At 56.3% G+C, this 12,168-nt stretch overlaps 4 protein-coding genes across 4 annotated transcripts; 2 read left to right on the top strand and 2 right to left on the bottom strand.

Annotated features, from left to right (window-relative positions):
* Window positions 1–107: 107 nt before the first annotated feature.
* Window positions 108–1,601, bottom strand: D7B24_003934 (uncharacterized protein; the record flags this gene model as incomplete). The annotated part of the gene is made up of 1 exon (XM_028638119.1): window positions 108–1,601. The coding sequence occupies one exon, from the start codon at window positions 1,599–1,601 to the stop codon at window positions 108–110; it is 1,494 nt and encodes a 497-aa protein (XP_028497006.1).
* A 1,824-nt stretch (window positions 1,602–3,425) lies between these two features.
* Window positions 3,426–5,114, bottom strand: D7B24_003933 (uncharacterized protein; the record flags this gene model as incomplete). Its single annotated transcript, XM_028638118.1, has 2 exons — window positions 3,426–4,559; window positions 4,632–5,114. The coding sequence occupies 2 exons, from the start codon at window positions 5,112–5,114 to the stop codon at window positions 3,426–3,428; spliced, it is 1,617 nt and encodes a 538-aa protein (XP_028497005.1).
* A 1,661-nt stretch (window positions 5,115–6,775) lies between these two features.
* On the top strand, window positions 6,776–8,101 carry D7B24_003932 (uncharacterized protein; the record flags this gene model as incomplete). The annotated part of the gene is made up of 1 exon (XM_028638117.1): window positions 6,776–8,101. One exon carries the CDS (start codon window positions 6,776–6,778, stop codon window positions 8,099–8,101), a length of 1,326 nt encoding a protein of 441 aa, XP_028497004.1.
* Window positions 8,102–9,665: 1,564 nt separating this feature from the next.
* D7B24_003931 (uncharacterized protein) lies at window positions 9,666–11,711 on the top strand (the record flags this gene model as incomplete). Its single annotated transcript, XM_028638116.1, has 9 exons — window positions 9,666–9,974; window positions 10,031–10,066; window positions 10,119–10,168; window positions 10,222–10,263; window positions 10,315–10,447; window positions 10,503–10,894; window positions 10,952–11,253; window positions 11,308–11,364; window positions 11,440–11,711. The coding sequence occupies 9 exons, from the start codon at window positions 9,666–9,668 to the stop codon at window positions 11,709–11,711; spliced, it is 1,593 nt and encodes a 530-aa protein (XP_028497003.1).
* Between the last annotated feature and the right edge of the window lie 457 nt (window positions 11,712–12,168).

Below are 12,168 nucleotides of genomic sequence, written 5' to 3'. Positions count from 1 at the left end.
CAAAAGTCCCATCTCCAGTACACAAGCACCCCCAAGCAACTACAAAGCCACCCGAAATTCCGTCTATCATGCAAAATACAAAACCGTCTACACAAGTGTTGTACAATCTATCCAATCTGCTCCACCCTCAGTGTGTTCGGGGGGCTCTTGCGGCCGCTGACGAATTCAAAACTCGTCTCCGGCGTTCTCTCGAGCTCCGTCTCGACCCACGACTTGATACTGCTCGCAGCGTCATGCGGGCTCTCCAGGTGAAGCTGGAAAAAGCCCTGCAGCTGAGAAGGCGTCAACACGTCGTCCGGCACCTCGGCAGCGAAACGTGCGGCGAGACCCTTGACCTCGTCCATCTCCAGGGGTGACGTGCAGCCCAGCTCAGGCGAGAACATGCGGACAAACATCTCCTCGGCCGACCTTTGGCTGATGTTGCCGAGCAGCACCTTCATGTCCACGCGCCCCGGCCGCACGAGCGCGCTGTCGAGCTGCTCGGGCCTGTTGGTCGTCATGATGACGATGCGGCCCTCCTGCGAGCCGACGCCGTCCAGGACGTTCAGGAGACCGGACAGGGTGCAGTTGGGCGTCATGTTGCCGTCCTGGCTGCTGGGGCGCGGGTTCGAGCGGTCGACCCAGACGGCATCGATGTCCTCCAGCAAAACGACGCACCGTGGTGGCACCTCCTGGAACATTTGCTCGAGATCCGCATCCGTCGCAACGCTGGGGACCTTGACCTCGTAGAGATCGAGGCCAAACTCGCCGGCGAGGGCCACCGACAGGGAGGACTTGCCGGTCCCCGGCGGTCCGTAAAAGAGATAGCCCCTCCGATACGGCATGCTGCGGCTCTGGTACCGCCTCTTCGTCTTGGGGTCGAGGTAGTTCCGTATGTCGGCCAACAGGTCCTGCTTGAGATTTGTGTCGAAGTGCACCGTCTCCAGATGCCGGATCGGTCTTCTGGCCTTGGGCTGCCAGGCCAGGCCGTAACGGTCGCGAGAGTAGATGATGACGAAGAACTGCGTCTGCTTTTCGGAATACGCGCGGCATCCTTCAACGAAAGCTTTAAGGGCCTCTGCGGACCAGCCCAAACAGCGCAGGGTGAGTTCCTCGCCGCCCATGCCGTCGTTCCTCGGGTCGGAGAGGGAGGCGTTGAAGTCGTCGATCCGGCGCGAGACCATAATGAGGGTTCCGTCATACCATATCCAGCGAGAGTTCCAATGAGGCGAGTACTGGATGGACTGTTGCGACTTTTTCAGAGCCGCGCCCCTATCGCTGTGGACATGTCCGACCTCGGTGCGTCCCGTGAAAGACCGGTGGTGCCGAGGACGGTTCTCGAGGACCCATTTGACGACGCTGGCGTTGAGGGGGTCACCGCCGGGGATCGTGACGGATGCCAGGAAGAAGCGCCGGACGCAGGCGGCTGCCTCGGACCATAACCTGTGGACAAACCTCCACGCCGTCGGCAGTGTCCCGGCAATGGCGATGAGAGACCCGATCTGAGTGATGTCCAATCTCGACCAGCTCGCAAAGACATCTTTCATGACGCTGAGTCCATGAGCCCAGGGATCGAGCAGCTGGGAGCCCGTGGCAGCGCCGACGTGGTAGCGAAGCGACATGGCCCTGATGGCCTTTTACTCGTTGATAGGTCAGGCCCGCTCAGATGTCATGTCATGTGCATTCATGCAATGGAGCTCGAATCCGGGGTGACGGTCCAGCACTGCGCCGTTGCTAGTGCACCCGGGGCGCTACCACCCGCGCGTGGGCGGGTCAAAATGAAGGAAATGGAAAGCCACCGTTGGCTAACAAATAATTACAGTTACATTGATAAGGAACGACAATGAATGAGACGATACAATGGCGGCAATGCTGGTAGGGGAGGTATTGCTTTCCGATCTCGAATAAAGGGATTAGCCGGGGAAAACTTTTCTGTTGACAGTCAGCCAACGTTGCGCCACACACAGCCACTGAGTATGCCAATTGTGGCGCAGTTTGTCCTCCAGCTGCGACCAACACGAATTTTCCTCACTTGGTTGAGCGGACGCCCTTGGAACTGATCATCATACTTTCCACAGTGTGATTATACTTGAGATCTACCTGTAGATGCCAGAATGTCTTGGCCCCGGCTAGACGGCGGACTCTGGGTCTCATCACTGTATTAGTGGATGGGTGTGTTCGGTTCGGGATGCTGTGAGCGAAGCCCGATGCAACGGCCAGCAGTCGCCAATCGTCCTTCAACGTCGAGAAATACGAAAGCAAAAGCCTGAAGCTTGCGTTTCGGTGCCAGTCCGAAAATGGAATCTGATGAGATAATCTTTCTTAGACAGCACTCACGTTACTATCCTGAGGGCAGTTGAGAAATGATAGACCCAGTCAAGCACTGACTCGAATTTTGAGGAGAAAGATATCCCTAATGAGGTTGTCAGAAAAGCAACGAAAGATGATGCTGAGTTTCATCTTGCCGGATCTCCGAAAGAAACAATTCGAATCGGTACCATACGTGAATGTAGGCGAAAGACCTTCGAGTGAATCCACATGGCACTTATTCGGCATGGAGACCAAGAATTTACAGATTAAAGCTACGACCCCTTAGTATGCTTGTCAATACTGACCAGACTTCTCTTGCATAAGCAACTTGGCTGCAATGCAACAAATGCGCTTCACCAGGGCATATTCATCCACGACAATCCCTCCCCGCGTCTTCATGAAAGTTCAAGGGTTACGCAGCTGAGAATTGGGTGAACTCTTGAGCTAAGAAGCTTAGACTGCGAGGGACAGTGAGAACCATGAACGCTCGAGTGGTTCTGCAACCTTTATGTTTGCCCTTGCCTCGGAAAAGATGCAGTTTCTTTTCTTTTTGTAGATGCTAGCAGCATTCGGCCTTGCCATGTAAGCCCTTACCATTTTTTCCTCCATGGAACCATGCTAACTGGCTGAGGAAGGTGGCGGAAGATATCGGGAGCCACTGTGCAGCAATTTTCGGATAAGATTACGCAATCTGGGACTCACAAGCAATGCATTAGACTGGTGATATTGTAGAGTTGCCTTATGTAGCAGATAGCGCGGTTCGCTTGACAGCTCTACTACACAACCCAGCAGACGAGACGGCAGTGTTCGATGATCAGTTCGTGAAGAAAGGCGCGCTAATGCTACGAAGACTGACTGGAGCACATAATTGCTACGGGAGGCCAATAAGCGTTTATATATCGGCCGAGCATGCATCGATCGAGGACTACTAACACGCAAACCCGAGCCGCCGCAAGTCGCAGAGGAAAGTGAAGTCTTGAGATCCAAACTGTCGAGAATGGGCAAAATGATAGACAGGGTCACCACGGATAGCTTTAGCAAGCAGAAGGGAATCGTAGATATACTCGGATCAGCCTGCTCCACGACTCCGCCAATTAAGGCGGCGAATTGGCCGCTGGTCATCAATGTATGACATGTCAAGCGTCCTTGGTTTCCGTCAATCCATCAACAACCTCCTGTGCTGCACGCTGGCCCGCAGTGACTGCCCCCTCCAGGTACCCTTTCCACACAAACGCAGTTTCAGTGCCAGCAAAGTGCACATTCTCAAACGGTTCCCTCATCGCCGCGCCGTACTTGCGCAACATGCCCGCCCCGAGAGTGGTTGTCGGTCCACCGAGGAAATACTCCTCCGTCGTCCACTCGACGTACTGAACCTCGCGCACGTCTCGCGCCTCGTTGGCAAGATCCTTTCCGAAGATTTCAGCCAGATGCTCAATGATTGACCTCTCCTTCTCGTCCGCGGGCAGAGCGCTCCATTTCTCAGCGATACTACCGGCAATGAACACCATGAGGGCGTGCAGATCTTGCGATGCATCCGAAATCTCCCAACCGAAACAAGCCGGCCCCGCGAGAGAGGTAAACTTGCCGACGAGACCAGCGTCGCGCCACCAAGACTTGGAATAGGTAATGGCCATCTTTGCGTAGATTCCTGGTTTTGTGTGAGACACGAGGTTGCGCTTGTCGCAGGGCAGGGGAGGAGAGAAAGCGATTTTGTCATAGACGTTCTGCGTCACAGCAATGATGACCTTCTTGGCGCGGAAAGACTGGCCAGACTCGATTGCGACAATGGCTGTGTCGTTGTGCTGGACAACGCTGTGGACGGGACTGTGGATGAGTACGCTTCCAGGGGTCATTGCCTCGGCGAGATTGGTTGCGATGGCCGTGGTGCCTTGTAACGTGTCAACTATCAACATCATGCTGGAATCGTTGTTTCTTGAGGGAGACCCACCTTGCCTGATCCACTGGAACTGGGCACCCTCTTGATCCTCAAACATGAGACTACGAAGGCCACCCCCCGACTTGATGTAGTCGAGAAAATAGTGTGCTCCGATATCCTCCGGCTCGCGTCCAACGATAGCCCTGGAAAGTCCACGGCTGAGGGCTCGAATGTGCGCCTTCTCCCACATCTTGTAACTGTCGAGCCAGTCGGCAAATGAAACGTCCTTCTTCTCGGGGAAACTGTCCCAGTCGGAGATGTTAATCTTGGCGGCAGATTCTTCGATGAGGAGTAACCAGGTAGCTTCCTGGAGAGCGAGCTCAGGGTCCTCGGGCTGGCACAGTCAGCATCCGATGTCCACAATTGATCTCTTGTTGAGTGAAGAATGGTACTAATGATAACATACCTCGGAATCATCACCTGGAGTTGAGCGGGTTACCTTGCCATCTTCGCCCTGAAAAATGGTATCGCCGTCGTTATACTGTACGACGGTGTCCAGTCCGAAGCGCTCGCTGTATTCATAAACTGTCTTTTGCGTCTTGTTGTTAATCCAGGTGGCGCCGAGTTCCGCGACGCCAGGACCAGTCTTCAGTCTCTGGGAGCGGGACTTGCCCCCGAGGAGGTGCGTCGCTTCAAGCACGAGTGTGGTGTAGCCTGACTGTTGCAGTTCATACGCGGCAGTGAGGCCTGAAAACCCGCCACCTACCACAATGGCGTCGACTTCGGAAGGAGGCAGTGGAGGACTCTGGTCACAGCCGTTGTTGGTGTCGCCCAAGTGGCCATCAGCCGGGGTCCAAGGTCGACTGACCTCGACCGCTGTGACGCCTGGGACAGCCTGAAGAAGAAGTGAGACGGAAAGAATAAGGCGATCGGAGTGCTTCGTGTACATGTTGAGAGTGCGAACGAGGTGAAGGCGCGTTGTATTGTGGATTTGGCTAGATGTGAAGATGAGTCCAGTTCTGCTGTCTACGTCTTGCCGCGGATGCTCTCAGCTTTATACGCGACCACGACAGAGGCTTCACCCATTGGTACAATACTTTTCATCACCAATTCGAAACATACTACCGTAAAGGTCGAGTCTAGCATCTCAGCCTGCGACGTGAGAAGCCAAGGACGACGACGTCAACAGAGCCGCGGCACTGCAGCCAAGGTGAGCGGCGCAGGCCATGCATTACTGCGAGAAAATATTCAGCCCCTTTCCAGCGAGTTCAGCCAAATTGGACCGTAGCATAACGCAGGCACAATCACGTTAGACAGGCTGCTAGCTAGTCTTACCTTACTTTCCGAGGACTGCGGCTTTGTCGGGTTTGTCGCCCGGAACCGCCTCGGTGAGCTCGGGGCGCGAACTTGCTGGAGCACGCCACAATGTCTTTAAGGCCGGGGAGGGCTATGCAGCGTGTAGCAACAAGAGCTCGAACTCAAACTGGTCGCTGACAGAGAAAATTGCACATGTACATGTGGCAGCACATGGAGGGTTGTTTGTGAATGGTCGGAGTGACACGCCAAGAGCATGCTCTATTGTTTCTCACAACAGGATGCGTCGAGGAACGAGGTGCCACGAGGGCTAGTCACGTCAATCATCTCCAATCGGGGAGCTGGATGTGGTCATTGGGGAAATCAAAACACCCTGGAGGCGCAAGTGAAAGACTGGCGCGTCTTATTCTTGGCGACATTTGGAGCCCATCAGATCTTGAGGAAGAATACACCGCCGAGTAAGCCGCCGCGGCATCATGTCGTGAGGAATGACGATTCGGGTGTCCAAGCATTGTTGCTGATCAAGGGCTTACCGCCGAGCTACGCCACGGCTGTCACTGGTGACTTCAAGTCCCTGACCGCTTCGCACTCAACGGCGACCTGCCTGTGAGCGGCGTCGGCGCTCAATCGGGCCTTGGGCGTTCCGGTGCATGGAAGACTTGCCAGTCGTGTCTTGCCAGATTCAGGCACGTTTCGGTACGACTGGTTCGGGGCTGCTTCGCCCAGCGACAGCGAAAGATGTTGCTGTTTTCGGTCAATGTTCGCGGCCCGTGGACCCCGAGGTCGAACCCTTAGACGGAGGGCCCGAGTGAATAGTAAGGATCAGGAGAGTCCACGCCTACGCCACGGGCAGATTCGATCCATCGAGGGTCGCCAAGTAGGAGGATTGCCCGGTGAGCTCGGTGAACTATGCGCCACATGGACTGTGGCAGTGTAGCTCCCAGCCACTCCCAAGATGTTGAATCCCAGTCAAGAACAGGCACCCGTGCCCCAGTCACCCAACCACCCCCCATCCCATCCCACTACTGCGGCCGAATCAGACCAGTCACGACATGACCCTACGACCATGGTCGCATGCAAGGTCGCGATGGCCTTGATTCACGCGCACGAATGTGCGGTGACTTGGCCAAGCACTCCCCCAGCCCTGATTTATCCTGCTTCTTGACATTCCATCGAGCCCCTCCATGGTCTTGGGCCTGTTCTACAACGAGTGCTTGAACTCGACATGGGAAGCTAGCGATAACTTCAACACCAGGGCAGGTCTACAGAACTTGTCTTGAAACCCGAATACCAACAATGCCCTTTGTCGCGAATACGCCCGAGTCGCTCGTGGCGCGCAACGACTCCAAGAATCCCTCCACAACCTGCCGAGGCATCACCACGAGCGGCCGACCATGTCGACGCCCCATCACGGCCGCACCCGTCAACCCAGCCCAGACGCTGCTGCCGCAACCCCGCCGGGCCAAGATCACACACGATGACCCCCGCGACGAGACGTTGTATTGTTGGCAGCACAGAGACCAGGCGGCCATGTCAGCACACTCGAGTCCCGGCCCGCGGGGCAACGCCACACCGATTCTCGAGGAGCGAACCAGCATCGACACGCTCGCCGACAGATTGGGACTCGTAGAGCTCGAGCAAAGAAAGCAAGCGAAGAAGAAGCCGAGACCAGGACGACACGATGGCAGCGCGAGACACTCTCACAGCCGCAGCCACAGCCACAGCAATGGCTACGCAAAACCTCCGCCGGCCGCCGTCGCCATGAGCCGACCGAAACCGAAGAAAGAGTTGCACTTTTGCTTCTGCTTCCGGATCCCACTCGACGAGGTCCACGACGAGCCACCGGCGAGGCCACAGCCAAAGCCTATTCAGCAGGGATACGTCTCGACACCGCGACCTTCCAAGCACAATGGCGCTTCGTCGAGTGCCTCGCGACCTACCAACCTCTCGACGCAGTCTCCCGGAAAATTCTCGACCAAGTCCTCCAAATCCCAGACGGGACAGTACCTGTCGCTCATTCCCGACCACACCGATCCGCAGACGGCGTCGGCGCTGATGGCGGAACTCGCACGCCCATACGTTGATTCGGAGGAAGCAGGATACATATACATGTTCTGGATGACGCCCACGACTGACAAGTCGGCGCCGCCGCCAGTCGATGCGGCCAGGTCGCTTCTTGCACCGCCCTCTACAGCAGCAGCTGGCCGCCAGCGCCGCGCAAGCGATGTTGTCTCGTCGTATGCGCGGTCGACGTCTTCCAACCGGCAAGACAAGAAGACGATGCTCCTCAAGATCGGCCGCGCAGCCAACGTCCAGCGGCGTATGCAGCAGTGGTCGCGGCAGTGCGGGTACGAGGTCGAGGTCATCCGGTACTACCCGTACCTGCCGGGAGCGAGTGAGGCGTCGGGCCAGGCGCCGCGGATGGCGCCGCATTGCCATCGCGTCGAGAGGCTGGTGCACATTGAGCTGGCCGGACTAGGACTCAAGGCAGCCCGCGGAAGTTGCGGCGCGTGTGGACGAGATCACAGGGAGTGGTTTGAGGTCGAGGCAACGCGAGAGGGGGTCAGGAGAGTTGATGAGGTGATACGGCGGTGGGTTGAGTGGGACGAGATACAGCCGTGATTGGGGGTGCAGCTGTGATACTGGAGGCCGTAGTAAAGCACGTGGGTTGATGAGGATAGCGAATCTGACTGAGCAAGGCACAGCATAGTCTATCACGCATGGGAACCGGAGTTACACATGGAGAAGCCGAGGCTGGCGCACTGGTTAAGCTTAGCACAATGATTAATTCCCATCCATTCAGCATTGCCTATTGCCGAACTATGCACGTGGTGCAGTGGATCGAGATTTGACATGTCGGTAACACGAGACGGGCCTTTTAAGGAACGTCTTCGCATACCTCTGGTATGTAGTAACGTTTGCAGCGGCCCAGCCGACGAGTCAGGTTGAAAGACCAGTCTCACGTCACCACCCTTCCCCCATCTGCCGTGTTTCCGAGAACGCCGCCGATCACTGCAAATTGCTAGAGGGAGTGACACGCCAGCCAGGCTCTCTGTATTCACTGTCACTCGTAGAGTGCTTTCCACGAGGGAGAACTAGGCTCTCTCACAACGCTGCAGCCAGGGGTCGCAAATGACCTAAACCTTGTGTTAAAAAAGGGCACGAGTTCTCGATCACGCAATCCCATGTTAAACGCCCTTTCTGGCTCTGGCCCTCTTTGCCCCCCCGCCTGGGTCTCATAAGAGAGGGACCCCTGCCAAGTAGACTGTAGCCAGCGGGTGAAAGATCCGGGAATCTCTTGGCTCTCTTGGCTGCCCCGACCAGCCGGGAACGCCCCCCGACAGCCACGCCGACGTCACGACATCCATCCGGCAGAGCCCAAGTCTGCGCGGAAAACAGGGGTCCGGGAACGGACGGCATCTCAATCCTTCTGTCGCGACCCTCTCGTTGGTTCGTGACACGAGATGGCAACCAGTCCGTCTGGCCGCGAGAGCGGGTGGTCCACATAGTGTTGGCCCGGATAGCGTGCTGCTGTTTGCGCCAGTGCTTCATTGGGAGGGTGAGACCTGCGTTTCCTCGCCCTCTCCAGTGACGACCTTGCAGGGACTCCGCTCGCTGGGAGCAAAAGCTTGTGTGCCGACAAAAGCTGGTCTTTACGTGCTGGCTCGGTGGTACCCCACGTGTGAGCACGCCCCCGGCGGCGCCACTTCCCATCCTTCATCACCGGCGCGATCCAGGGCCAGCGGTGGATGGAGGTAGAGATTATCGAGGGGAGCTAAGAGCACGCCATCTGATGCTTCCACGATTGGGGGGCGTTTTTATGGATGATGACTAGCAAGGCAAAATGGGATTTAAGGTACCTGGGAAACGAGTGCAACGTTCGCCGGGGATGTCCTTTGCCGGACCATACTTCTGGGCCAGGGTCCCGTCCCTGTGGTCCCCGTCACTTCTTGACGTCTTACCCTCGCTGCTGCTTTACTGTTGTGTGGCGGACCTCTCTTCTGGCACCACAATCCGAACGAAAAGCGTGTCCTGACGACGATCTGATCTGAGGCTTACGTTGAGACGCCAACCGGGTGCGAGATACTTTTCACAACCGAGCCTTGTCGTCTTGTTCACTGCGATACTCGATACCGATCTCGATAAGCATCATCGAATTGCCGAGAGATTACTGATACATAGTATCATGGCGACGCACGAAACAAAGGGCTCGCCCCTTGACTCCTCCTCCCTTGAGAAGCGGGCAAGCCCCGTTGGTGACGGCAAGCCTCTGGCTGCCGGCGATGTCGAGGCCGCGCCCGAGCCAAGCGGCTTCCAGTGGTTCGGCGGCCGCAACACGGCCATCGGCCCGCGCATTGCCCCCATCGCAGACTCGGTGCGCTCCGAGACGTCATCCATCGAGGGCGGCGTGTCTTCGAGCGAGGACATTCTGCACAAGCAGCTTGCCAAGGAGGATGGCTGCGCCATCCAGTACCGTACTTGCTCTTGGCCAAAGGTATGCCTCATCCCCGGGGGTGAACAAAGTCGACATGCAGACACTAATGAATACAGACTGCTGCTTTGCTGTTTTCCGAATACATTTGCTTAGTGAGTGCCATCGTGGCGTCTGTCCGGCATGAATTCTTTCTTACCCGAATAGGCAATCATGAGCTTTCCATGGGCATACAGCGTGTTAGGCCTGGTCCCTGGGTAGGATAGATGCACCGATTCAGTCACTTATGACACCAAGCTTACCTTGACAGCTTGATTCTCACAATATTCATCGCCGCGACAGTGCTCTACACGTTAGTTTCTCCCCGAGTAAAGGACTCAGCAATCAAGCTAAATACCAACAGATCACTTATCCTTTGGCAGTTCTGTCTGCGCCACCCCGAGGTTCGCGACATCTGTGACATTGGCCAGATGTTGTTCTGGGGCCACCGTTGGGCATGGTGGGCTACTGCCGTCATGTTCATCCTCAACAACACCGTAAGTACTTTCTCCCTCGCATCTTCGCCGCGACGGCAGTCCTGATGATCAGCAGTTCATCCAAGGTCTCCATGTCCTCGTCGGCGCCGAATACCTGAACACAATGGTCACGTCCGGTGGGCCGCGCTGCAGCACTGTCGTCTTCTCCGTCGTTATGGCCATCATATCCTGGCTGTCGTCGCTGCCGCGCACGTTTGACCTGCTGTCCAAGTTCGCCGTTGCGTCTGCGCTCTTCACTTTCATCTCTGTCATACTCGCAACCATCTTTGCCGGAATCCAGGACCATCCCGCTGGATATGACGCCGCCATCGGTGAACCTCTCGTACGAGCCGTACCGTTCCCCGGAACGACCTTTGTTGCTGGCATGAATGCCTTCTTGAGCATCAGCTACACTTTCATCGGCCAGATCACGCTCCCGAGCTTCATTGCCGAGATGCGCAACCCCCGGTACGTACAGTTCCCAATTTCGTGACCTGCACTTTTGTGATACTGATTCTGGGTCAGGGACTTCCCGAAAGCCCTATGGGCGTGCACCATTGGCGAGATTATCGTCTTCAGCATCGTCGGTGCCGTCATCTACTCAAATGTCGGCAACCAGTACATGACGGCTCCGGCCTTCGGCTCGCTGTCCGACGAGGTTCACAAAAAAGTAGCCTTCTCGTTCATGATCCCGACGCTCATCTTCCTTGGTGTTCTGTACGCCGCTGTTTCGAGCCGCTTCGTCTTTTTCCGCGTGTTCGAGAATAACAAGCGCCATATCAACGAGCACACCGTGGTCGGCTGGGCGAGTTGGGCAGGTATTCTGTGTATGTCTCTATCCTACGAGAAACTTTCGAACACACGGCTCTGACACTTTGTAGTCGCAACGTGGGTTGCCGCGTTCATCATTGCCGAGGTCATTCCCATCTTCAGCTCTCGTACGTATTTTCAAACTGAATATGATGCCATCCCTCCAAGTAAAGAAAGAATAAAGGTCGCTGATACACTCCCAGTCCTGTCGCTCATGTCATCCCTCTTCGATTCCTTCTTCGGCTTCATCTTCTGGGGAGTCGCCTTCTTCCGCATGCGATCCGTTGACAAAGCCGCTGGATATGGACGCCCTAGCAAGATCAGCGATGCGGTATCCGTAACCTTGAATTTGTTCATCATCGGCGTCGGTGTCGTGTTCCTCACGGTCGGCACGTACGCCAGCGTTGAGGGGATCCTGGAGGAGTTCAGGGCCGGGGCGAAGGGCGTCTTCAGCTGCGCAAGCAATGCGCTGTAAATGTAGCAGCCTACTATGCGCGCTTCAAGTCCAACAGGCTTCTGCCATCACTGACTGGTTCTGCGTCTTGATTGATTCGTGCTGTTCTGTACCCTGGTTCATGCCGTCGCGCGGCGCATGGCGCTCATCACTCTGTCGATCTAGCCTCTTGGTCCCCTGGAAGCAGTGGGTCTATGACGATACGAAAAATCCTCCTGCATGCCGAGACGCTCCTTTCCGGGTGCTGTGTGCCGTGCTGCGCCCCGTGTTCTGCGTGGCTGTCGCTGACTTCAATGTCGTGCCGCCTCATGTTGTAAGCCGCGTGCATAGCAAGGTGGGAATGGCGCCATGCATCTGGAAGATTGAGGAACGCGGCGGTCATGACCTTAGGCAGTGTGTTGGCATATCGTGTGAACAATGCTTGTGTAGTTGGACCTAAACTCTCAAGAGCGCGATGGAAGTCTAGACTGCGCCCTTC

This window comes from Verticillium nonalfalfae (assembly GCF_003724135.2).
Source record: "Verticillium nonalfalfae strain VnAa140/NRRL 66861 chromosome Unknown scaffold_22, whole genome shotgun sequence".
Lineage (NCBI taxonomy): Eukaryota > Fungi > Ascomycota > Sordariomycetes > Glomerellales > Plectosphaerellaceae > Verticillium > Verticillium nonalfalfae.
This window is presented reverse-complemented; position numbering and strand designations above follow the sequence as displayed.